Raw genomic sequence first — 27,962 nt, forward strand, 5'->3', positions numbered from 1 at the left:
AATGTTATCCCATGTAATTCATATGATTGATGTTGGCAAGTTAAAAATAAATTGTATATTTTTACTTCTGATCGGTCACTTTAATTTCAGTTTATTTGTGTGCTTGTTTGACCACCTCTTTTTATGAATTTTATGAGAGGACGCCGTAAAAAGCTACGTCAGACAACAAAACTACATATCCCAGAAGCATCAGCGAAACTATTCCCTGTATTCTGATTGGTTGATTCGTTGACCAATCGCATTGTGAGAACGTGTAAGTAGTCAAAGCATCCTTCCGTCATGGCGTCTGTGGTGGCTAAAGCCTCTGCGAAACCATTAATATTGTCTACATTCCTGCTCCTTTTGATATGTTTGCCGTCCGGTGGAGGACAGAAGAAGAAGGAGGTAAAACGAGGATCAACTGTTTCTTTAATTGTCGTGTTAATCCTGCTTGTATGGTGTTAATACTGGTTGTTCCGGTTTACGCTGACGTTGTCAAGCTAGTGACAGTTCTGGTGAAGGGCGAGACCCAGATGGATATTGGATACAAACAAACTCAGCTTAGCATTTTTGGCACACCTAGTGTTGGTGTGTAATTTAAAAAATGTTAAAAGCTTGATGCTTAGCGTGCTAGTGGTTCGGTTTCCGCATTTGTGTGACTTTAAAATGACATGCGCTGGATATTTCTGCTCGTGAAAATATGGCATCCGCCTTGTGAAGGAAACATGTTGTCGGACGAGACCGTGGCTCGTTGTTCTAAAAACGTCACACACTATGTCACAACAGTTTTGTGACGCTGTTTCAGGAACGTATACTCTGTGTGTGTGTCGTTCTATTACTGTCCCTGCTTATAACGGCTTGATCAAAAACAAACAAACAAACAGTTGCTCAATAGTAATCGAAGTTTGTCATCATCTGTTCTGATCTAGAATTACCGTATGTTACTTTAAATGAAATACAAGACAACAGCCCAGCTGATTAATATGTTTGTTTCGATGCAACAGGATGCATTTAATCTTTGTTACACATTGTGTATCAAATGAGTAATACAACTATTGCTACTTTTTTAATATGGGAATGAGACCTATAGTCACTATTCATTAAAAAAAAAAAAAAAATCATTTTAGTAGTGGCATAATTATAGTCGTGGGATCACAGTATCGCGACACAAATCTTTTTTTTATAGAAAAAGTCCTGCAATAGTCTTTATCTTGCTTGGTAACATCAGAATCAGAATCAGCTTTATTGCCATGGTCAGTGAGTCATCCCACCAACTAGGAAAGTGCTTTGGAATAATGTGCAAACATGAACAAAAACATAATCATAATAATATAAAATGAACTAAAATAAAATATGAATTCAACTTGCAGCGTATTTGAATCCATTTCCATTCACATGCTGAACAACATCACCTGGAGGAACAAGAATAACATGAAACATGAAAATTTAATTTGTTTTACTTCCTAATCTTTCATCTATCTTCTTCTGCCTGTTCCCTTCAGGGGGGCACACTGTAATCACCTCATGTATGTTTAATCACCAAATAATATGAGGTCAGTCCCCAGCTGACAACTCAATACAAATGACCTTAGGGTCATTTGTCCACTTAATTATTTTAATGTCAATAAACTACATTAAGCAATCACTATTTCCTGCTTCGAAAATGTCATGGCTGAATGCCATTTTGCACATGCTTACTAAACCAGGGCAAGAAGAACTTTTCCTGTTGGGAAAGTGCTGTGAAGAAAAGAAGAAGAATGTATGTTTGATAATTTCTTAAACTCAAAGAAAACAATAAAAAGAAGAATAATTCTTTGTGGTTACCGTCATCTAATGGCCCATTTTTGCTCAGTGTTATGTGTGGATCCAGGTTCAGATGGACCCTTCTGTCCGTGTCCTGTCCAAAATAATCATGACCCATATCATATGGGCCATATGATAATGGAAATGGAAGGAAAAAATATGGAAGTTTGACTATGATCATTCCTTTGTGATTCCCCCCACCAGTTCTTGTTTCATGGTGTATTACAATATACATTCAATGACTTTATACATATGATATCTATCATCTAATATCTGATGTCTAATATCGTCTGATATCTATTATCTAATATTTATTTATTTGTGGACACATAGTTTTGTTTTTGGAAACCAGAGGCCTCAGACCGAAATTTTGTTGCCATAATATAGTGATATGTTTTTGTGCAATGACAATAAAGAAAGTCTAAGTCTTTAAGTCTAAGTCTATGATGTATGGTGGGACAGGTTTAATTAACTTCTGTTGTACTTTACATAACAACCTATCACAAATGACCCAACACTTTGTTCTAGGAAAAAGCAGGCAGGGATATTCCTTTGATCTAGTGCACTTTATTTCCACACTAGGGTTTTCTCATCTGCCACATAAGATTCCTTGCAGATCGCGTATATAGATTTTCCACTATATTAGCAAGTGAGGTGGATGATGCTGCCTACCTTGTAGGTGGAAATAGTAGCACATGCATTTATCTCTGCATTGTATTATGTGAGTGTTCACAATGTATTTGTTTTGGAGTCAAAGTAATATATTTTTACATTCATGGGAAGGGAAAATAATGTTTATTCGCTGTGCTACCTTAAACAAGCCGTATCCCCTGAGGATCGGGAAAAAATAGTCACGGAGCAAAATAACATTTATAGTCCTGAATTTGTCATTGTTCATCGTCCATGCACTTTGAGATATTATTGTGTGCTTGTGTTGTGATTCAGTCTTATGGCTGACGACAGCACAAAGAAAGATCCAAAGTAAGCACTTCCTGCACTGGATATATAGTCAAGGGAGCGGAACGGAATATTGGCCTGGGCAGGGAGTTGACGATACGCAGAATTATACATGTGAATAAAGTTGCTTTTCTTAAGACTGTAAAACAGCTGCCACCGCGGGAAGGGATCTAATATTTGGAGCAGAAAAAAACAATTGGCTAATTGTGGATTTATCTTGTGGCAGTGCTCCTCATTGCCACCTTTGGTGTTTGACACACTACATCCCATAGTAACCTCACCCAGAAAAGGTTTAGAAGTTCTAAAAAGTTGTCAAATTTCATTCTCAGCCGATATTGTACATAGGTTAGTGAATTCTTTCTCATGTGGAAAAAAAATCCAGTCTAAACCTGTGAATAAAACCAGTCATACTTGGGTCATATTTTATGCATTCAACATTTCTCAGGGAAGTCGGGGTTGATTTGTTTGGATCTTGCTCATTAGCCAAAGTCATCTGAATTATTGATGCATGTGTCATGCCTGTTTTCCTGGTGACTGATGCCCTCTGTTCCCTAGTCATTTTCTTCTGCATTTCCATTTCCTGCTCCAAATCCTTTAATCCACCATGGCTGTTTTTTTTCACTCCTTTCTTTCATCCCTCTGACAAATTTGTAATTCACCTTCCTGTGTAGCGATGCAGCAAAATACAACAAAACTTTCAGTTCACTATTGCTTTAGTATATAGTCGGTGAGTATATCCCATAAATGCAGATTTGTTTCTGCTATTTGACATTCACTTAATATGCATTCTTAATATGCTTCTATGATTTGTCCTATGATTCATGGGATTTATTAGGTGACTCTTCCGACTGAAGCCTTCATTCACTTGTCTTATTGATTCTATTTGTTTTTTTATTGACATTGTAAAAATGTTATGGACTCACTCTAAGTGCTGGTAGAATCTACTTGCTCATTGCACCAAGTAACATGTTTAAAATGAGACTATCAAACCCATTACATTTTTATATTAAAGTTAACTTAATTTACAATGTAAAGTTGTGCATGGTGGTCATGGAGGCTTTGATGTTTCCTCTTCCTCCTTCTTATGAAAAAGCCGCGTGGGCTGGAGGTGGGCTCGCCCATGTGGGCTCAATGTGGAACCCATGTGAATGTCAGAATAAGCTGTGGAAGTGGTTTAACCCTCATATATGGTTGAATTAAATGTGTGGAAAATCAACACTCGGTAATGTATGTGTCTTATTTAGAGTCGAGTAGTGTCTGTGGTGGATTGCTGTGTTGCGTGCATATGTGGAGATGAACGGATGAGACAGATGACATCCCATTTAGGGGCAGCAAATGAGGACTTGATCATTTCTAAAACTGACTGAGGGTATCAGATCGAGCAGCGCAGAGAGAACTCTGTAATGGGTATTCCCAGAAGCTATTTGTGGACTTGTGTGGGTGTTAATGGACGTTTTCAATATGAAATATCAGGTTTTTCTACCAAGTATATCACAGTGTGAAGGTAATAGTCAGAATTTGAGAAGACAGTTTGTTTTATTTGCCTAATTGACCTGGGGTGGAGTGTGTAATTCAAAAATGTCAAGCATGGTTGTCCTGCATGCACGAATGTAAAGGGAAACAACACCTGAGGGGAGAAAAATACTGAATGTACTGTCATGTAATGTCATGACCTTGTGGGTGAGTATGAAATGAGTCAGCGGCAGGTTGATGTTCACTTTGTTCAAGTGCCTTTTCACTTTTAACTTCATTGCTCTATGAACACCAACTATTGAACACGTTGAAACTGACTGCGTCGGGTTATGTATTGACAGGTATCTTGTGATGCAATACATATCCCGTGGTGATATGACACATTGATATATTGTGATACTAGCTCAGACCAGATAAATCAGACCATGCAGTTCGATATGATGTGCCTGAACACAAGTTTATTGTTGTGATGTCAGTCCAGTTAGACTTTCAGTTACTGTAAATTTCACATTCCAACAAAGGAATAAGTCACTCGCTATACGACAAAATAACTCCAACGTACCAAAAGAAAATACTAGTGTTAAACACGTCACAAATGCAGCACCTTATCCAAGTACGTACGTATTATATATCGATATAGCTTACTTAAAAAAAATCGAGACACAAGCAAGTTGTGTGATTTGTCAGCAAAAGTATTGATAAAATATCACGCATGATATTTGAGTGCATCAGTATTTGCTTACTCCTCTAAAACTGAGTGTATAATATCTAATCATTAAAAAAAAAAAAAAAAAACAACCTCAGACATTGTGCCAAACATATACCATATACTTTGAAATGTCAAGATCAAACTTTTTTTTTTTTTTTTTTTTTTTTTTTCTCTATTTTGGAATGCTGGGTGTACACCATTTCTTAACCCCTTGTTTCAACTTAACAAGTGGTCCTACGCCTCGCCTCCTGTTCAGACAAATGTGTTGCTCCATATTGGTGGTCTCACAGTCAATCATTTTGTTTTTGTTATTAGTTGTGTTCTTACGCTTAAACAATGGAAGAGATAAGACACAATAATCCAGATGTGATGATGAGTCATGAATGGATGTCTTTCTCTTCGCTGTACTGTGCTATTAACTGATAATAAGTGATAACAAGAATTTTTCTTGTGTATAGCAAAGTTCCAAATGGTGTGTTTATTTGACTGAAGGGGAGGAATGTCATATAATTATAAACCATTGACAAGTTCATCTTTTGTGTTATTTGTATTCATCTCTATGATTGCCATTTCTACTGGTATTGATCTTCACATCATGTTGTTTCTTTATTGATTGTTTCAATTTAATACAGTTTTTTTTTATCTTTTCTCCCTCCATATGTTTGCTTATTATTGCCAAAAAGAAGCGGAACTAATCTAGTCTGCACTGAGTTCTCATAAAAAAACAATACAATAAAGCATTGTGTTGTCCCCCAGAGAAATGGCACCTGCAATGATGGTTGAAAATAACTTGATAAGAAAAATGTGGGAGGTCAAGTGGGAGATTTTACTGGTCATGCCTGCCCTGACAAATACAAATAAATATCCGTGGCTGAAGCTGTGGTGGAGGAATATATATTTCTGTACACTGTTGCCAATGAAGAGATGCGAAAGAAATGCTGTGTACTAAAGGTGATAACGTGGAACGCTGGTGCTTATTATTGGGTAAACAAAGGATGATGATGACTAGAGCAGATTAGTGTTTGCGCCGCAGTTATATTTAACATAAAGGAATGCAGCTGTTTCATGCCTGAATTGAAGTTTATTCATTGCTAATGACTTTGTTAATTATTTCATTGTTGTTGAGCTACAATAACGATAATATTTTTAAGATGTGTTAAACAAAAGGTTGCCTGTAATAGAACACGTTCACATTGATTCTTACGAGTCGCCAAATTGTATCCGATTGTGTAGACCATTGTGTGCATTGTGTCTGCGTCAATGGGCAGCATCGAACTTCGTTCAGTTATTCGGAGGCCATTTCCTGTAATCCCTTTTTAAAGAAGGGAATCCGAAGGAGTATAGTTCACAAACAATGAATCTTTGTGGAAAAGGAACAGCCACGCTGATGGGTTTTAGAACGTACAGTATGTCCACATGCCACCTACATCATGTTTGGTGTTTGAGTGTGCGCTGAGAGGTAGTTTGAGGCTGCTTTAGGTGTGGAGCTAACCTGGAGTTTGCATTTGCAGCAGCTGTAGGTTTTTCCTCACATTCCCAAAACGTGTAGAAGTCAAATGGTGAATCAAAATTGTCTGTAGGTCATTCCTTGTTTGCCTGCGACAGCGAGCATTTAGCCTACCTGTTTTGCACTCTTGACTGTAAAAGGAAGTGATGGTCCATGTCTCATGTTGGGGAGAAATTATCATCTATGTTGAAATTGTCTGCGTGTGGGCATGAGTAGATGTCTCTCTGCATCTTCGCACGAGTGTTTGTATCTTCATTGACCGTAATCTCAAGCCCACTGGTAGCTATGAGCCCACCATTTTGCATTGTAGATTTGGTTACTCTCGATAGTGCTCAAGGTCATTTCAATAATGGGACATTCAATGTGTTACTAAAATAATGCTGTAAGGAATATGAACAATAACCATAAAAGGAGCAGCATTCCTGTGAACATGATGTGACATGTTTTACTGACTGGAATTAAAAATTGCATTTTAATGACCGCATATTTTTTTACTGTGTTCATTGATGTGAAAAAATCCCAAAGAATCCCAAAGATATTCTTGGTTTGGAATGCTGGAGTTTTATTTCAACCACATGCTCTGTGCATGCACGCTTAGATTTGTGCTTGTTTCTGGTTGCCTGAGCACGGAATCAGAGTTCACAACATACGCTTTCAGAATTGACAGCTCTTCATTTTAGGCCGAATGCACACTGGCAAAGGTTTGTCGTGGAGACTTGGATGGATCAGTGCACAAACGGGGTTCGGTATGTGCCCTATAGTGCACCTTTCCTTGCTGAATTATTAAGTTAGGTAGGTTTGACTTTCCTCTTTTATATTCCAATACATCTTCTAATACATCATATAACTGCAGCATCATTTACTTTATGATATAGATGTGGCCAATAGTAAGGTCAAAATTGGAAAGACGTCTTTCAGATACTTGAAAAATCTGCTGATTCTTGGCAGTGGTTAACATAGATAGGTTGGTTTGAATATATGTTTCCATGAAGATAAAAGACCAATAATATAAGCTAGACCTTGCTGATGTTGAGACCGCAGTAACCACAGTCCCATGCAGCGTTTCAAAGGACAAGTAGTTCTGAAGAAAAGACTCCTGCTGAAGATAAAATAAATGGATTACAAAATGACTGAAGTGGCTCCATTTGGTCATTTAACCACTTTTGCGTATAAAAGGCACTTGTGTTCATGTTGAGCATAGCATTTCACAGTGGAATGATTTGTAGGTAGCAACAACTGTGGCTCAATTGTTGAAAAAAGTATATGCTTAGGGGAAGCTTCCCGTCTTTTCAAAGCTTCCCACAACAGTATTTCATCACTGCAAAGCTTGTCGTCCTGGATCTGTGAAATTCAGCTCAGTGTTTGTTTAATTCTTTTAATGAATCGATACGTTTCGAAATTGAAATTAATGATGTCTCGATGAAGTTTTGTGATAAGGCTGAGAGAAAAGCCTAGCCCTTCATTTTTTTACTATGCGAATATGCTGCGTTTTCTGATAACAGCAGAACTCCTGCGCACCAGGAGAGGCGGCTCACTGTGGAAAATGTCAAGTCAGTGCTTCTGTTGTTTATGATTACCTTTGGTGAGTTTTGTGTCCTTTTGTTAGCATCTCATTAGTGAGTGGTGGCCAAAAGCCAACTCTAATTTTAGTTTATTTATTCAAGCAGCTCTGTAAGTGTTAATCCTTTAAGGTGTCTAACGTAAAAACGAAGGCCTTCTGCTGACCAGATTCTAGTTTAAATGTCACAGTATTATAATATAATTGAGTCGTACTGTATGACTGTAATCCCTCACCAGAAGCACCTGAATAAGAGCTACTGAATAAGAGCTACAGACAGTTACGCTGTACTGGCTGATGTTCTTTAGTTCTACATCATGCTATCGGCCCTTCATGGTTTCCTTGAGGATTTTTACAAACCAAAAAAAAAATAAAAATTAGTGGACTAGGACACAGCCACACGACAAGAGAATAAGGAAGCAGAGGGAGCAGTTATAACATCTTCACCCAGTCCATCTCTTCATATGCCTGGTGCAACGGTAGTTCCGTCAGCCAAATGTTACACATCTTTTAATACGAGTGATCACTTTAGCTTTAATTTTTAACAGACATCATCATTCTGAAGGCATGGTGGCTCACATTTAAGAATCCCTGCCCTTGCTTTTACGTTAGATAAAGAGCTATGATTCCTCCTCTCCCTTCCACCATGTACACTAACTTAAGGCCCAGATTTATCTGTTTCTATTACTGCGACTTGATAGGCGGGGGATGCTGCATTTGGGCTACCGAGGAGACAAGCCTTGCCAAGTTGGTTTGGTGTGAGCATACCTTCGAACTCATACATATTGTTTGCCAACCCAAGAACACTGAAATAGCCTGAGCAAGTCGAGGGAGAAACACTGTTGGTTATGTTTAGAGTCCGAAATGGACTGCTACTACCTGTAAATGCAGTTTAATTTAACCATTTGCTAGATGCACACTGAGACTAATGCAATCCACAGGAGCCAGAGTGAAAGTGTGGAACTCGGTGAAAGGAATTCAAAAGCCAAAATAATCTATAACAAAACGTGTCTCACTCATAATCTTCAAGACTTCCAGAGTGAAGACTTCATTAGGAGCAGTAGAATAAAAGGACACTGCATGGACAGTGTGGACAAGACGTTACCTAACAAATAAAACAAAGAGCTTTGCATAAGGTTACATAGAGTATGGCCTCTCTTCTTCTGTAACTGGTCTGTAATCACTGTTTTGGTAAATGTAATGTATGTGTGAAAAGTTATGTCGCCTGGCCGAATGCTCGCACCACTGCTTGTGGTCAATGATATTTCAAATGTGTATTTATATAGGTAAAATACCAGAAGGAATATAATGTTGGGTAAAGAAAATGATCATTTTCTTTGTTCTCTTCTTCCTTGATTCAGAACCTTTTGTCAGAGAAGGTTGACCAGATGATGGAATGGTCATCCCGACGCTCTGTTGTCCGCATGAATGGGGATAAATTCCGTCGCTTCGTCAAGGCTCCACCCAGGAACTACTCTGTCATTGTCATGTTTACAGCCCTGCAACCCCAAAGACAGTGTTCTGTTTGCAGGTATGTATCTGCCCCCTGAAAAAAAAAAAAAAAAAGTCTCAAAATCAGAACCTAGGGAGAAGGCCACATGAATAAATCCACCCCCCACACCAAGAGTTATTCATCCGTCTCACTCTGAATTGCCTTCAGTGGCTCCCAGAGCAGTCACTCAGTTCACTGAGCTTCACCTAAAGTGCAAGAGTCTATGAACTTCCATGTAACTCTCCTCCCACAAATAGTAATAAACCTGTACACCTTGGGATGCATTGTGAAGTGCACAAAGTACCATTCGGCTGCTCAGGGTTGTCATTTGAAATAGATCAAATAATAGCTAGGGGCTTAATGAGTAATTCGTCTTCAAACTTGCCTCTCAATTTCTCAAGATAAACATGTTGGGCTCCGAAGAGAACGGTAGTTGAAATGGGAGCTGTCAGTGGTGCTGAATGTGTCTTCAGTTCCTGTAGTCACTGAATGGAGTAAGAAATACAAGATCATACAGCCAGTCCTGCACAGATGTTGGCAGTTGCGGGACAACGCCTGTCATGAATGGCTTTTTTCAGTATTGCCATTCTGAGGAGTATTTGGAGATGATATATGCAAGACAGTGCCAATCTGGTTTAAAGGTGAGATTGCCATGACATATATTTGAACCAAAATTAAAAAATAATAATCTTATTATCTTTTTGATATGGTCTTCATTTTGTCTTTCCATTTTAAACTGGGTGTAGTACACCAAATTTTATGTCCTCCCACCGACTTGTCATCACCTTCCTCACTGTATCATCATCTTGCTTACTTTATAAAAATGAAATATACATATATGTATGTATATATGTGCATATATACATATGTCTCCGGTCTGGACTGGGAACGCCTTGGGATCCCCTGGGAAGAGCTGGAGGAGGTTTGTGCGGATCGGGACGTTTGGGCTTCCTTGCTCCGAATGCTGCCTCCGCAACCCGACCGCGGATAAGCGGCAGAAGAAGGAAGAAGGAAATATATATATATATATATTTTCAGATTAAAATAAGAAACTCTTTATTATTATTATTATTGTTATTGTTATTGTTATTGTTATTATTATTATTATTATTATTATTATTATTATTATTATTATTATTATAGTCATTTGCAATGTTCTCTGCCTAGACCGCTCCCCAAACTTCCTCCAGGTCTCCATGGAACATGTCATCCAGGTCAATGGAAGGACATAATCTCTGCACAGGGGCCTGGGTCTGCCTGGGGGCCTCCTTCTTGTGAGCAACCAGCACATTTCATGAGGTCACCTCAACTGGCCTCTCTTGATGCCTGAGACACGACACTCGGTAGAGAAGACTCTTTTCAGCTTTCTTCTCGGACAAAAAGATCATAACAATTGTCTTCTGGACAGACACTATTTGACGTAAAAGACATTCAAAATTAAAAAAAAAAAAAAAAACACTCGGCATCGTCAGCATGCCATTTATTTCTAGTCATGACCTTGTTTCAAGCGAATGTGAGAGCTGGTGTTAATCTTGTCTGTCTGTGTCTCACACCTCGAAAATTATGAAAACATTTCCAGTGTGTTATTCATTTTGCAGACAGGCAAACGAAGAGTACCAGGTGCTGGCCAACTCTTGGCGCTACTCATCTGCTTTTTCAAACAAGCTTTTCTTCACTGTTGTTGACTACGATGAAGGTGCTGATGTTTTCCAACAGGTAAATGTTCAACTGCATTTTAATCCTGGTAGTATTAAAATGTGAATGACATCTGGAATTTTTTTAATATGTAAATATAGATATAAAACAGTATATTTTTCTGTGCGAATTTGGGATCGAGAAACACGTGCCTTTCAATGTTTGACGCGTAAAACAATCCATTCATTTGTTTTGTTTTTTTAATGTTTTCTTTGCTCTAGTGGAACAAGAACATTCCTCTCTTGTTTAAAATATGAGTGCTTTTGATCTATTTACGTGAATTTACCAGCCTTGCAACATTGTCATTTCTAATTTACTTTCAAGTTGGTATTTTCTTTTCCCCTCACATGCTGATGCGTCTGCCCACATCGACTTGCATCCATACCATTTAGATCCTTTTTATGCATAGGATATTTGAGGCTATTTATAGAACGCAGAGTAAATAACTGCATAATATCTGCCCTCAGCAATAACTACTGTTATATTCACTGCATAATATTTTCCTTTGCTTCACTGCTCTCCTGGGAATAAACAGAGTGAACCAGTTGACTTAAACATTGAGCAGATAAATGCAGTGAATGGGAGCATCGGGATATATATGTATGTGATCATTCATGGGGAAAGAAAAGTTAGCCACAAATCCGTATTTGACTAGTTGTCCTTGGGCGAATTAATTGAGCGACTCCCACCGGAGGAGCCCATTCAAAGATCAAACCATTTTCGACGTTCTCTCTTTAAACAAAATGAGAGGGATTTCGTTTCAGTTCTGTAATTTCCTTCAAGGATAATAGGCTATAAAACCGACTTTTTTATTTCTTTTTTTGTTTCAGTTGAATATGAACAGCGCTCCAACCTTCATGCATTTTCCAGCCAAAGGAAAGCCAAAGAGAGCTGATACATTTGACCTCCAACGGATTGGTTTTGCTTCGGAGCAGCTTGCCAAATGGATTGCGGACCGCACAGATGTCCAGGTACGGTTCAAGACTTCTTCAGCTCATGATCATCTGGAACAACTACATTCCTTTTCTGTTGTCTCCTCAATAGACGTCACTTATTCATTTATTGTTTTTTTTTTACTGTTACCTGAAGGATTTGAAGTGTCCATGTTTCATGCTTTTTCCTGTGGCCAGTTAAATCCTAAACTTTATGAATAATTAAAAGGCTTTGTTTCTTTTGAATTGGGAAAAGTGTGTACATTTATTTAATTAATAATTAGATGAAACTGAATGCAAAAAATTGCTTTCTTTAGCCATTCTGACTGTCCATTGTTTGCCAAAATAAAATTTGAAATCTCACACTAAATGGTAGACATTCTTTATTATAGTTTATTTAAATTTATTTAGAATTATTTCTAAGTTAATGTGAAGTCTGTTATTTGATGTTATTAAAATAAATTGTGTGCAATTGCATTGTAATTTTTTTATAATAATAACAATGTAACTTTCATGACGAAGCTTTTTTGACACGTTTTACTTGTCACTGGCTAAGGCACAATGCAAACATGTAGCTGCTTGTCATACCAAACATACGTTTGGTTTATCTTGTAGAGTGAGTGGACGTGCTGTTACCTGGCCTTTAGACAATATAAAATGACTTTTAATACAAACAACATATTGCCGTTTAAATGCTCGGTAAACAATGTGAAAGTCATCGACATGACCAGAGATATTTGTATTTTCTCCCTCTTTAGATTCGTGTCTTTCGTCCGCCGAATTATTCTGGCACTATTGCCTTGGCTCTGTTAGTGTCTCTGGTGGGAGGCTTACTGTACCTGAGGAGAAACAACTTGGAATTTATCTACAACAAGACTGGATGGGCCATGGCTGCACTGGTGAGTTACTATATTTAATAATAAATGTATAGATAACAATACAAACATAACTTTTTTTGTTTCTTTTTCCAACTTTCGTTTTGCTTTCAGTGTGTGGTTTTTGCAATGACGTCCGGTCAGATGTGGAATCACATTCGAGGCCCTCCATATGCCCACAAAAACCCCCAGAATGGACAAGTGGTATGTATGCACAACATTGTGGAATAAATCTTTCTTCATCCACGCCCTCTTTGCTAAGAGACTTTTCAATTATATTCTGAGAAATATAAATCACTACGCTTGAGAACTTTGTTCGAGGACTTGCAATTTCTGCATGTTAATTTTCTACTTCTCTACTTTTTGCGGGAGTGGTATCAGGAACATGATAGAAGTTAAGAGAATAGCTATGTTGAAAAAGTCACACCAAAAACTTGTCTTACCAACATAACACATGAAAACTATTTAGCTTTATCTTGGATTGATTGTTTTCTTTACATCCTCTTAATTGATTTATCTATTTCATTTTTTAACTTGTATCGATCATACTATATACACTGTGGTGACCTTGGAAAAAAGACCAACCTCCTTTCTTCAGGCTCTCCCTCAAAGCTTTGCCCCCAGAGCTGCAATGTCAAGTCACTCACTTGTTCTCATTGTTTATTGCAGTGAGACTATTTTTTTTTTTTTTTTTTTTTGCTATTTTGCCCAGGCGCCTCAGTCGGCCCGAATGATGTCACACATCCCACTTCTTTGCACCAAAACCCAGCGCCCCTCCCTCTACTCTTCCCATTAGGTGTGTTTTAATTAGAAAGTGCTGCAGTCACATTAAACATTGCACCAACAACTCATTTCGAAGGCGACTTCTTGAGTGAATGCAAACCTTCCTCTCTATCCAACAAGCAGCTATTCCATTCACTCTTGAGTTCCATTGTGCTCAAAGAACAGTTGACTTCCATGCAATGATGTCCCTCTCATCTTGGCATATTTACATCCGGCGCCGCGTGTTGTCTGCAGACCCTCTTTTTGTCTCCCGTTTATGACAGTTGTAAATGCTATAGCGCCCTCTTCTACCCTGTCATCCTCTTCATTCATTCAGTCCTGATTTTATTGCTGAAGCTCATGCTATTCTGCGTCCTTTTTTCTATGTATATCTCTCTCCGTCCTCTATTGTCATTGATCATCAAAAGCAGCCTAATCAGAGCAGTGCTATTATTAAGGATTCTGTTGAGGACGTCACGTTTTTAAATGATCTCTCTCTTTCTTAATAACTTCTTTAGGTCCCTCAGCAACAGACAGAATATGCATGTGTGTCTTTGTGTGTTGATGATTCTTTCTGTGTTGGTGTCTCCTGGTGAGACTCAGCAAAAAAAAAAACCATGATGCATTTCGATGCAAGTGTTTCATTCTGCGTGTGTCGCGGAGTTTCTAAATGTCCTCAATAACCCACCGACTAGGTCTCTCAAAACACATGGCTACATTAGCTAAAACACAACCTCTTGGCACCGCACACTAATGAATGAAGCTCCGACACACTAATCCATCAGATTAATTGGAAGTGCTAGAGCATGGATTGAGGGATTTTTCATTCACCCAGCACCACTTTGGCACTCAGCTGCTATCTGCAGTTTTTGTTTATGTTAGTTAGACGTGGAAAGCAATACCTGTCTAATTGTATTAATTCCAGTTTGTCCCTGAAATTAAAGCTGCAGTACTTGGACCGTCGGTTGTTTGTGATATCAGGGGTTGAAATAGCTGTTTGGATTTGTATCTGAGCTTCTGGGATTGTTGGTTTCAAGAAAAATTTAATTAAATTTACATTTTGCAGTCCAGCATGAAAATTGAATCCCACCGCTGTGGAATGTATTGTTGTAGGAAACAATTGATTTGCTTCTCATTCACTCAGCCTGGGTGGTCATTAACGTTTCACAATTTCACCTTCAGATGTGCTTTAAAAGGTTAACGTCAACGGTGAATGTCAAACAATCGCCGCAGGAACCTACTTATCCATTGTGCTGATGAAAGCCGCCTCAGTCACTCTTGATAGGGAAACCATGGTGATCGTATTCCAACTCGTGAGCTTATGTTGAAGACAAAAGTATCGTTTTGCGTGCTTTCAAGAGCACAAAATCTTTAATTTCAGTCCACTGAAGCACAAAACTTCAACATCCTTCTCCACTCCTCCTTTGTCCTCATGTATTCATTCAGCCGTCTTTTGCTGCTTTCCGATAGCAGCCGAATGAACAGTGGGTCAGTCGAGTGGAAAAGCTCACGTACAATGTGCTGTAAACCAAGATGCTTATAATATTGCGGCGCACCAGAATGTGAATGTCTCTGCAAGACTTTATTCTCTTTATCTCCACAAAGTCTGGAGTAGCTGGCTTGGTTTTGTTTCCTTTGTATGACTCTCAATAGGTTAAATAAAAGTAACTCCCAGTAAGATCTTTTTTTGTCTTTTGCCTCTGGCGTTTCGTCCTTGGTTAAAAACCAATGTGTTCTCAGGTTATATTCTGCTTAACCCTTTATCGACGATTCCATCGCCAGAGGTGGGATTTGACATGCATGTTTTGGTAACTCTTTGGATTAGGGAAAGCATATCAACCATTAATAACTGAATTACTTGCTTAGTTACTGTCAATAGTCAGTAATAACATGGTTTATCCTACACAGCCGTGTGTGTTGATATAGCGACCAAACCCCAGCACTTCTGCAGTAGCACCTCCAACACAGAGACTGTATATTGCTTCACAGTCCAACTCCTGATATTGAATGGAAAAAACCCCAAAAAAACAGCTTTCTTATGATGAAGGCATGCACGGTGAGGGTAACAATTTGCCAAACGGGCACAGCGGTAGCCTTGCGTTCTCTGAGATGGAGCAGTGTTGGTATGCAACTAAAAGGCCAGGTTTGAGAGTGTTTATCAAGGTACAAAAGGCTGAAATTGGGATCGGGGGTGGATGATGTTCCCAAGCTCTCTTCACTACTTTGCAGTAGATCTTACGTGGCGTATAAGGCACCTCATATTCTTGTGCTCTTCAGTCTTGGTCCAACTAAGCAGCAATTGCAATATGAAGTCCTATATACGATGTACGTGGCGTGATATTGAAAATCCAGAGTGAAAGGCGCCACATAATGGCTCAATCCTTACCTTCTTATGCGTGTCACGGTGCCTGTAGACATGCCACAGAAGGCAAAACATGTCTCATTTGAAAGCCGATGCATATCAACATAAATAGCTGACATCTGCAATTATATTGGAGGCAAAACTTCAGTTAAAAATAGTCACATTTGGAGTGACAATGTGTTGGAATTTGTTTTCTTTCTTTCCATATATGCTGTTATTGCACAGAAAAAAAACTCAACAGTCAGAAAACCCAGTGTTACAAAGCCCTGTCATGATTACGCCCTGTTCTGAATTAACCTAAAGTCTTTGATGACCTCACATCCATTTTTTGTTTTTGTCTGTTTCTGTACAAATGGAGGAATTCAACTCTTATTTCAATATATTTTTAATATTTTTCTGCCAAAATGAAAAGTACACCCAGGTGACCTGGATGATATTAAAGTAGTAAAAGGTTTAAATGACCTCGGGTTTCTTTTTTTTTTTCATCTTTACCTGGGCTATTTTTTGCTGCATTGCTTTAGGCACAATTGACACACAGTTCATACATTGTTTGAAATGATAGTCACACATATGCAGGTCATTTTGGTTTTAATCACTGTGATTCATTACCTGTTGTAATGTACTTGTTCTTCTTCAGGGAATTTGTATTCAGTCTCAACACAAAGGCAGACATTGTCTTGTATAACACATGTTAATTATGAAGTACTGGCTTTCTATTTCCATGTACTGCAGTCAAGCAATTGAAGAACAGTTGCCCTCGGACATGTAACTTTTGTTATCATGTGTGTCTTAAAAACAGCTTTTATAAATAGACTTGGTAATGCGAATTCATTTTCAGTTTTCTGTAGGGTTCAGCTGACCTCGCTGCCCACTCAGGAAGAAAAAGTAGCATTTGTTTGCCCACGCATGGAGGAATTGTTTGACTCAAACACGCAAATGGAATATTCTTCATCATTCATTCCCAGCAACGTGCACCGTTATGTACTGATGTTTACATGTTGATATTGAATCTTTGTTGATATTGATAGAATAGATACATATTTTAAAGTCGATATTGTATATGTATATTGTACATGTGTATGGTTGAGTATGATTCATCGTTTTATTATTCTTTCTGATATTTTAGTCCTTATTTCTCATGTCTTTTGTATTCACCAAATACAATTCTCTCTTTCTCTCCATCCAGAGTTACATCCACGGCAGCAGTCAAGCTCAGTTTGTGGCCGAGTCGCACATCATCCTTCTCCTGAGTATCCTTTCTACCTGTGTGTTATGTGCCTTTCAAATAGGCTTGGATTGGGTCGAATCGATTTCAAACAGTAAAAGACGGTACAGTTAGTTTTGTTGTTTGTTTACAAACAGGTAATCATTTTCACCTTCCCTGAGTGAGGTCAGAGACTTAAGGTCCATCCTTTTTTCATTGTCCTCGTGATGCAGGATGCAAAGGAAGCACATAACGTCAGAAACACTGAAAAAAAGTGTGTGTGTACTAAGTTTTCTGCTTTTTTAGGTTGTTGTTTGATTGCAGATTGTGGCACTTGAGAAATGCTCTAATTCTTCCAGCCATAGGGAAATGTTGCGCTTACCCATTAGTCTTCTTCCCAACAGAGGAAAACGCAAGCACACCAAGATACACAAAGACATCTGCTGAACAATGAACATATGACGTTTGTATTTTTTATCATTTATTTTGCAGATGGTGTAAACACAATTATTCACATTTTTAAAACAATTTCCGAGAGCAGTTTTTCCACGCACAAGCTGCTAGTGCGTATGATTTGCTAAATACTGTTGTTGTTCTTTCTCTTCATTTCTTTATTCATTTAAATGGCGCACTTTCCCTGTCCACAATCATCGTGTTTCGCTACATTTTATCGCAGTCAGTATAACGTAAATGTCTCAAACAATATAGAAAAAAATCAATCGATGAAAAAATTATGAAGCTATTGATAATAAAATACATTTTAAATAATAAGAATAAACTTGAGGAAGGAGAGATGGTGAGGAAGCTGCTAAGCAGCGTGTCAGGGGATGTGGAAGTGTGAGCAAGGTGGGTCAACACTCATTAAAAAAAACATGTTAACACGCTGTTTCTGTGAGAAAGGGGTACGGCTCTCTCCAAACTATATTTATCATGGCAGGTCGTGGTGCAGTGGAGGACCATTGATCCTTACTTACCACTCTTCATGGTTCGGCATGTACAGGGCCTGCGAATTAGTAGACTTGCACTACACCACCAATTTGAAGTGGCATCGCCACTGTGTGCCAGCGACAAGAGCCAAGGGACAACTCAACACCCGTCATCACTGCAGCATTTAAGCAGCCCTTTGCGGCAGAATTCAACAGGGCTAAAGCTATTGCACTTCACGGTCGGAATGCGACTCAAGCAAATGAGGCTTATCTCTCACACTCACGCATTGGGAGCAAATTATTATATAAAGTGTCTCTGTGTGACTTTGTGAGGATGAATTATGCCAGTTGTCCACTGGTACCCGGTGCTGTGGGACACGGCCTTTCCATGAGAATCACATGGACTCAACCAGGTATTTCTTTCATAGCTTGCTCTCTTAGTCTCATTTTTGTGTTTAATAAATAGCAAAGATCCATTGGGCCGTTGTTCATAAATATATGAAATGATCCTTCCTTGCATAACAGTCGCAGATTTTGCTTGCAAACAGGAATGCCATTCTGATGCCTTAATTTTCTGCTCTATCTCGCCATGAAACAGCCTTCTTATGTCCCCCAGTCCTTCTCCAGGTATGTGGGACTGTATGCTGAGCGCTCTGAATAAAGAAATCTGTAATTGGGTTTTAAGCCACGAGACTTAGCTATGCACATATTTCTAAGCTGCTGTTGAAAATGACTTTTTTATGTAATTAAGAATTTTCCATTCAAACAGCAGGGGCTGTTTGTAAAGATGGTGGGTTTTGTGTTTGTCCCTGCTGAAGGTTCTAACCTGTGCCAGGCTGTTTTATTTTCCCGTCAGTTTAGTTTTGATGCTTTCACCTTTGGAGACTCGTGCCACTGATGAGAACCACATCCTCCTAAATTCTTCCATACAACTGTTGCGTTACTGAGGTGAAATTATTAAAAGGGTCACTTCATGTCATTACTTTGACGCATAAAATTCAGATGAATGTCAAGAGTGATTTGTCCGTAGTGTATCTGCAAGCCAGAAACTATACTTGGAGAATTCCCCTGCCCTGTATGGGTGCTGTTTCCTTGACGACCATAACAGATGCTGCCATCACCATGGGGATGGTGCTGCTCAATGAGGCTGCCACCTCTAAGGGAGATGTGGGCAAAAGGAGAAGTAAGTAACAAAGTTTTCCTGTTTTCTTGAATTCTCGTTCTCTCTTTGTGCCAGATGTTTTTTGTTTCAAACAGTATATTGATTTTACTTTAAGATATGAAACTCAATTTTAGGTTGAGAATACACTGGACAAGTCATTTACTTAAGACGTCATTTAGCAGACACTTTTATTCAACTTTTATCAGACCCTCAATGGACTGGAACGCATTTTCACTTCTCCCAACAGCAGTCTCTGCTTCATTTTTGTGTTCATGTTGTGCAGCAAACTAGTTGTCTACCTCTAGAAGTCATATTTTGGACATATTTCGGTTGGATTTCAGTCCATTCACCCTTTGCCATGGCTCAACTTCAAATCATATTTGGTCATATAGTAACCTTTCCAGCCAGCCCTCCATGGGGGAAGCACTGCGAAGCTTTTGGTGACCAAAAATAAAAATGTCTATATATTTAGAATCTCCAGACTAACCTCAAGGCACAAAAATGATGTAGACATGCTTCAGAAATATGCATTTATTGAAGTAAATGTGACCAATACTGGTGGCGTTACTGCAACGATTCTGTCATTACTCTCCTTCTGGGCTTTTCCTAGCCTCCAGTAGTAGAATTATTGAGCATTTCAATGTAATCCTTGCTATAAATCACTTTAAAAGCAAGCCTGTAAGTGGATCAATCTATCTACAAATTGGTCTCCTACCCTGTGTATTATCTTTAAAAGTATCTGTTGCTGCCCCAGAAAGTAATTAGATGACCTTTACAAGTAATTACCTTAAATATAGAGACACAGTCAGAATGGATTTTAATCAAGTCACCACCTCTAGGAAGCATTTGTCTTTCTTCGCGTGGTGGCGCACCCTTGTCCATACACAGACGAACAAAGTTGACTTAGTTTTTTGATGAAATGGTTCCATTCAGTGTCATACTCATGTTGTGTTATGTTGTGTCATGTTATTCTGATGTTATATTGTACTTGTTTACATCTGTGCATTTCAAATTAATGTAGCGGGTATTTTAATTTAGTTGTTAAATGCATTTAAAAAAAAAAATCTAAACTCAAATCATGAAGGTAAACACCTGTAAAGCCTGCAGTCTGTTCAGTGAAACACCAGGCCTTTTGCATAAATATGCCCAAAGTTTGGCAAATAAAAACTAAAATGTAAAGATTGCTCTCTATCTTTATTCTTTAACGCACTCTCAAAAGTGTTCAACTTTGATCCAATGGAATTTGTTCTTTTTTGTGTGCGCTTTGAAGCATGTATGTGTGTGTGACAGAGAGAGCACGCTCATGAATTTACATGTTGAAATACCGACAAACTCACCTTGAAGTGCCAATTTTGCTCAGCATTGCATTTTATGGCATCACTGAAATACTTTCTTGTCAGATTCTTTTCATCGATGGCATGTGCTTTACCATCTACAAAAGTCCTCAGCATTTTCTCTCATGTTTATAATGTCTGAAAAGATTTTTAGCGGGCCTACTTCAGTGCAAACGTGCTGTGCAGCTGAATTGTTATTGTTTTTTAAATTTGTTTTGTTTTATTTTTTCCTCTGGCGTGGCTTTTTATGAATTGTCTAGTCAGAAAATCTTTCAGCCCTGGATACAGCTCATGTGTCGGTGGTTGATTCCCGTCACCAATATTCAGCATACATCAAGGTCACAATGATACTGTGGCAGTGTTTTATGATTTAGGGCTTTTCGTACTCCCACTGTTTCCTTAAGGGCTGAAGCTGATGCTGAGAGTAGATGCCCCAATTAAACATGGCTTTCCAGAAGCTGAGACTTGATGTAGAAAATGTAGGTTGAAAAACAGATCATTTTGAATGAAATATCATGAATGATGAGTGTAGTGACTATAGGGAGGTTATATAGTGGGACGCTTTGGAAAATGTGGAGCAAAGCTTGTAAAGTTGTAAGGGATGAACATTTGTACATCTGGTGTTCTCATTTCTGAGTGGAAAAAAAAAATAGGGGTCCACACACACACTTCAAAGAAGTCACATGTTGTCTCTCATCAGGTGGACATCAGATGTCCAAGAGTGACTTTCGAGTCACTCCCATGTTGCATGTTGACCCGGACATTTCAGCCTTGTCAAAACTCCCCCCCTTCTATTTGTACTCAAAAGTTCCTCTCCTCCATATGAAATTCAAGAGGAGGGGGTGGGATCAGCACATGCTCCTGCTCCTTCGCGTTTCCTGTTACTTGGTGTACATACAATACTCCAGTTGAAGGGCAGATACGGACAGATGGCAACCCCCTGAACAAAAAACAACCGAAATCACCCCCACTTTAAAACTGCCAATCCCTGCCCCATTTCCATCTCCCGTTTTTTACGGTAAATGTGAAGTAAAAGTAAAAGAGTCAACATGGTTGGTTGTCTTTTATCACTCCAACGCCCCTTGCCCTGTGCGATGCATCATAGCGACAATTACTGCCGTCGATCGACTGAACACAGCGACACACGAGGCTCGGTAACGCTTCATACACCCTGCTAAAAACACACCCTGACAACCAGCAATTTAAATTTCAGGGGGATGGTGCTCCACCCAAACGAAAAATGTGTTTTTATTAATTTAATACATTTTAATTACTGAAATAATCTAAATTTTTCTGAGTCAATTTCAGCTAAAATATGTTTCCATGCATCAACACTTGGCAGGTCAATGGCCTCGTGGCAAACGCATGTCGCCAAGATGTGAAAGGTCTTAATTTTAATGCGTGGAACTGATGAAGGAGTATCTTTTTTTCCCTCAATATTGAAGAAAAATGCTTTCTAGAAGGGGCACTTCTCTCCTGCATGGAAAAAGAGGCGTAAAGGGCGAACTCTGCGAGCCTTCACTGTTCTCTTTTTTTTTTTTTTTTTTTTTATAAAGAAAAGAAAAAGTGAAAGAAATTACCGTGCCGTCTGATTCTGATCTCGACTACTGTGTATATGAATGTGGACTTGCACTGTACCGGTGCTGCTAAAACGTACATACCATGAGTGAAGAACATGAGAATATGAGGTGTTACATGTAACAAGTGATTTGACTTGATTTTTTTTTAGAACGCAAGGAGCGCTGCTCCCTGACTCAACCCTGATTCCAACCAGTGTCTTTGACATGCAGCGAAACATGTGCCTCTATTGAATGCATGGACGTTTTACAATCCAAACCGCTGCGTAAATCATATGAGGTAGATTTGGCACTGCCACAGAGTGATGTAGAATTAGTCTTGTTTGCTTTTTAGTTTAGCTCTGTGTCACTTTTGACATACTGTACAGCTTGTCAAAAGTAACTCGTGCTGTGTGACATATATATTTTTGAATTCTCTGTGGGTGTTTTGGCCCTTGAACTTGAGTGACTAGACTACGAGTTGCTTTATGCGTGTCGCAGCTTTCAATTTGTCAAAAAAACATTTTCGCCAGAGCGCATTTGGAATATGATTTTTGAAACAACGTACTGTGTATTCCCTTCACCCATCAGTTCTCACAGTAGGCCAACCTCGTAAGTAGCCGCGCAGGGGCAGGTTGCTGAATGAGCCCCATGTGTGCTTGTGCAAGTGTGTTTGCCTGTGGTCGCGGGGCGTGGACAAGAATTTCATATTAGCTAATGTGTTGCACACAATGACGCACCAAGAGTGACAGAGACCGCAGTATAATGCCGCCCTGGAGGTGTGCGTGGGTTTATTGCGCGTGTGATTGTATAAGATCAGTGTCGAGGGCGACAACGCTGGAAAATGGGAATAATGGTGCGGGCGCTGATGCTGACTGATGGCAATGTGGGTGATCTTAGAAATGCATGTGACAGCAGCTGAAGGTGAAGGGTATTCCGAAGACTGCCCTCGCATGTAGTGGTAACAAACACGCGCACGCTCTGAGGACATGCTGATGCCTCGCGATGTATTCTCCAGCAGAGGTCCTTATTCTAATCCCTGATTAACAATATCAGTAGCTGGTGACACTTTAATTTAACACCGTGCTTCTCAAGTATTATCTGCTATATTAGGGTGACTGCACAAGCCCACACACACACACACGCGCACGCATTGTGGATTGCTGCTTCACTTTAGAAAAGCCACTTAGGAAATAAGATGATAATAGTTGCAAACACTATTTTCTGCAAGACGGCAAGGTGGATAATGAGAACCAGGCCGCGGAGCGCACAATGAGCTATTGTCTCAATAACAGGGAGCATGAAGCCTCCTTTATGTACTCGTGCTAATACGTAGCAGCCAGGAAATAAAATGGGAAAATACTAACAAGCTTTTGCATGTGCTTCGTATTTTATTTTATCTCGTCTCCATTATTTCGATTATTCATTGACAAATTGAACCAAATAAATTGTTTTGTGAGACAACGTGCATCACCTTTGCTGCCACTCTGTTCAGCATACATGTAAATAATCGACAGCAAGAAGGCGTGAAGAGCCAGGAAAAGTTCAGTGACTTGTTTGAACTCTGCGCATCGGTGACTGCTAAATCATAGTACGTTGTTCAGAAGGATGTTCGCCTCATTTCACCCACAGTCATGTTGGCACCAATGATGGCTCCTTCAGAAGACGTCTTCCTGTGCCTGCAGGAATATAAATGATCAGGTTTTACGGCAGGAATGTGTGGCAGGAAACACAAGTGTCGCCCTGTACAACTCATCCTAACGCCTGTGGCGTAATGTATTGGTGTTAGGAAAGTGGCCTTTTGCATCCTATGTGCTGACAAAAGCAGCCTGGAGTGTAGATTGTGCCCAACTTCGATATGCAATGCTGAAGGCTGCCTTTGTCATCAGTATACGACGCCAATGGCAACTTTCCCAACATCAACACCATGGAGGTGAGGATGCGTTGCCTTGTAACATCATGGACCTGGACAAGTACTGTATTTTTCAGACTATAGAGCGCGCCGAAATATTAGCTGCACCCACTAAATTTAAGAAGGAAAATAGATCTTGTTCACACATAACACGGTGTAGAAAGGTCAGTGGTGCACCAGGCTTAAAAAATGCATGAGGATGACTTCTAAACTAGTTTTGAAATGGAGAACCAGGAGACTGACTCATGAAACAAACTCAGCACTGTTCATGAACTCCTCACATCTTTTATTCACATTAAAGCTCTCAAAATGCGCTGTTTTCGCCCGTGTGTCGAAGTTCCGACACCACAGCTGGTCTCAGCTGCTTCTTCTCGTCTCCGGTCCTCCAGGAGATCAGCTATGTTGGTGCAGCTGCAGACACACGGCCGAAAACAGCGCATTTTGAGCGCTTCAAAATAAATAAAACGCCTGTGATTTCAGTTTGATGTGAAGAGGCTCAATATTGTGGCAGCATGACTCTCTCTGTAGCCTGTGAAAATCCATAAATTAGCCACGTTGTTCTATAAGCCACAGGGTTCAGACCGCGACAAAAAAGTAGCGGTAAAAATTGCGGAAGTAGACTTGCTCCAAAAGCTCCAATGTTGGCTATGATTTGGACATGTTTCAGTGAGAACGTTTAATGGCTGACATTTTATCGCCTCTGAAAATTGCACCCGCTTGTTCTAATTAAAACGTATACTTCCGTTATCCCACCGAAATAGCAGCCTCTTAATGTACCTGCGTTCGATACCTCCGGGCACATTCAACATGAAGAGATCCCGTCGATTATACCTGGGTGCTAAATCACTTTTAATTGATGTCCACGGTAAAATGTTCTCAGCGGCTATTGTGTGCTAATTATCGTTCATACATCATGGTCGCAGTTGAATCGGCATTAAAATGTATTCAACGCACCGTCCAGTCGGCCGCCGCTGGCTTGCTTTGGTCAAACCCATATATCGTGGCGAGATTGCTACTGATTTCATGTTGAAGTCTGGATTGTAAATGCTGGATCCTGTCTGTCTTTGCAGTCATCTGCCTGGTCGGCCTCGGCTTGGTGGTTTTCTTCTTCAGCTTCCTGCTCTCCATTTTCAGGTCCAAGTATCACGGATACCCCTACAGGTACCTATTGTAATACTTTAATGGCTCCATTCATCTTGTCTTGTTTGTGTTGCGAGCAAATAAGCAGGTTCCCCTCAAATCCACATCTAAAAGGCAGTTCGCTCGACTCATCTACGCTGAATCATTTATTTAAAACTGCTGATCCATAATGTCTGATGACATTTAAACAGCAGATGTCGTAACTGTCTGAAGCGCAATGAGCTGATATGTGAGTCAAAAGTGTTGACGTCTTCTTTTTTTCATATTTTGTAAAAAAAAAAAAAAAAAAAGAGTTTACTGAAGGCAGCAAGGCCAATAGAGTGCAGTGTTAGAGGAAGGGTTTTGGGCCTAAGTTGGGTGTTTATATTTAAAAATTGAGCAACTTCCTTTCAGTTAGAGGGCTGGACAGGCAGGAGTTGTTCACGTTGTTTTCAAATCTCCCTCAGAAGAATGCACAAAGCAGTATTCGTTTCTGTTCCGGTCTCAGAACTTTCAAGTCCAACCTCAAGATCTAAAGGCGCATGGACGATGCCAAAAAAATAAAATGCCAGGAGTGATAACTGTTTATCTTAAACATCTCCGGTACATTATTGGTACATTTCTCGAATCATTACTATTGGCAAAACGGAAAGTGCATTCCTCAAAACTATCTTTAGTCCATCTCTCAAAAGTAAATCTCTTTAGCAGTGAACAAGTCAAAATGTCAAGTCCTTTCGTCATTGTGTATGGACAAGACAGTCATATTGCTTTGTCATGTTGTCCGTATAACAGCGACTCTGGAGGGATGTAAACTATGAATAAAGTTTTGATGAAAGTTTCTTTATTTGTATGTTCTATATTGCACCTTAGTCTACGTTTTTACTGTGCTGTAATTTGTTGACAGACCATGTCATTGATATGGAAAGGCAAAATGAGCACAAAGGGGAAAAACAACAACAGTAAAAATATGAACGCGGACATGCATGCAATGCTATAGGACTTTCAGTGCAGTCTTCCTATACCTCCATATGTTCCTGGAGATTGGGACACAGATTCTCATCCACATCACAAGTTCCTTCTCTTGTAATGCAATACAATCTGTTAGAGTGCCTTATCCAGATATGTGGTGGCATCACATGCAGCATCTATGGAGGCCAGAAGGTCATCTGTGTGTGTGTGGGGGGCAGGTGATCATGAACTTTCATTCTCCATGCTGAGAACGTTCCTTAATCATCAGGTGGTGCTCAATCCAAGGTTATCCTATGCTTCATGCATGTCCTTGTATTAGAGAAAGTCAAGCTACACCTGGTAGCAATGAACATATTCTGGACAGATTTATGGAAAAAGTCTAATGGTCATTTATAGAAATACGCTTTACAAATGATGACATGATCAACCATTTGGCTCAGAAGGACTTGTGGGATGAAAATGCTGTGAGGGGTGAGACTGGGAATGAGAATTCATGATAATGCATTTTGATCAACTTGACATAAGCAGCCGATAATGTAGAAGACAGCAGAGAATTGCACAGTGACACTTGCATGGATGCGCTAAAGCACTCGCAACTTGACCAACAACACGGGAACCTGCTTTTCTGATGTGCACATGTGGCAGTGATGTGCAGATTGAACAACTAGTTTTGAGAATTTCAATTGTGATCTGAGAAATGTACCAAAGTGACCGAGAAAACCTTAAATATGTTGCAATGTTGAACAATCCAGTGGCTTTTTTTTTGTTCTTAGTTTTGGCAATGAACTCGATATTCACAGTCAAAAACTCACAGAAAGGCTGAATTACTGCCTGATATTAAAAACCTGTCTTGGAAGGAAGACTCACTCTTTGCAATGATTTTATTTATTTTATTTTTTTTTTATTTTTTTTACATTCTACAGCTACACAATTAAAATAGTATTTAACATCTGCATTCCGTCAAATCTCAGCATTTTAATGCTGTTGGGGTGTTGGTTTTATCGTCATTAAAGGGTCTTAAAGATAACTCAGGCAGCACTTTGTCTCTATGTTCTTTTAATAACCTTTAATAACCATTGAGGAGCTGCAGGTTACAGTTCCACTGCTTAAGAAACTTGTGCCTGTACGTGTGTGTTTCACCCTCCTCTGAATACATAAATGGACAGTTAAGTTTCTTAGCATTAATGTGGACATCGACCTTCAGGCGAAAACATGCTGAATAGGGAATCGGGCAATTAGCCCAGTGAAAAGTGACCAGCTCTGGGAAGGTCAGTCCGAGCATGTACGGATTCTATGTTTGATAAAAGTCAAACTCTTTAAAATCATGTAATCACTGGTCTGCAGGTGCAGGAGCCACGACACAAAGTGCAACACCGACAAAAGTATTGCACTTTAATTATACCTGTTTGTCATTTTCTCCCTTGGCAGCTTCCTTATTAAATGAGCGGCGGAACAAGAGGTCGGAGGATGATGCGGCGCTTTCAGGGCATGAAATGGATTCAAAGGTGTGAAGTGACTGAGCCACTACTGAGTCCACCACCATAATTGTGTCGTTTGTTTTATTTATTTCTCCTTTTTAACAACCACTGTCATCTTCTCTGTAAACCGATGAGGAAATATTCCTACTGATGTTGGAAAATAAAAATACTTGTTCTCTGGATTTTCTTTTGTCTGAA

At 39.4% G+C, this 27,962-nt stretch overlaps 1 protein-coding gene across 1 annotated transcript; it reads left to right on the top strand.

Moving 5' to 3' along the window:
* Positions 1 to 250: 250 nt before the first annotated feature.
* LOC128754135 (tumor suppressor candidate 3) lies at positions 251 to 27,962 on the top strand. The gene is made up of 10 exons (XM_053856535.1): positions 251 to 384; positions 9,348 to 9,517; positions 11,077 to 11,194; positions 12,004 to 12,144; positions 12,864 to 13,004; positions 13,095 to 13,184; positions 17,291 to 17,354; positions 19,343 to 19,417; positions 25,269 to 25,359; positions 27,715 to 27,962. Exons 1-10 carry the CDS (start codon positions 280 to 282, stop codon positions 27,728 to 27,730), a joined length of 1,011 nt encoding a protein of 336 aa, XP_053712510.1. The 5' UTR covers positions 251 to 279; the 3' UTR covers positions 27,731 to 27,962.

This window comes from Synchiropus splendidus, chromosome 2 (assembly GCF_027744825.2).
Source record: "Synchiropus splendidus isolate RoL2022-P1 chromosome 2, RoL_Sspl_1.0, whole genome shotgun sequence".
Classification (NCBI taxonomy): Eukaryota; Metazoa; Chordata; class Actinopteri; order Syngnathiformes; family Callionymidae; genus Synchiropus; species Synchiropus splendidus.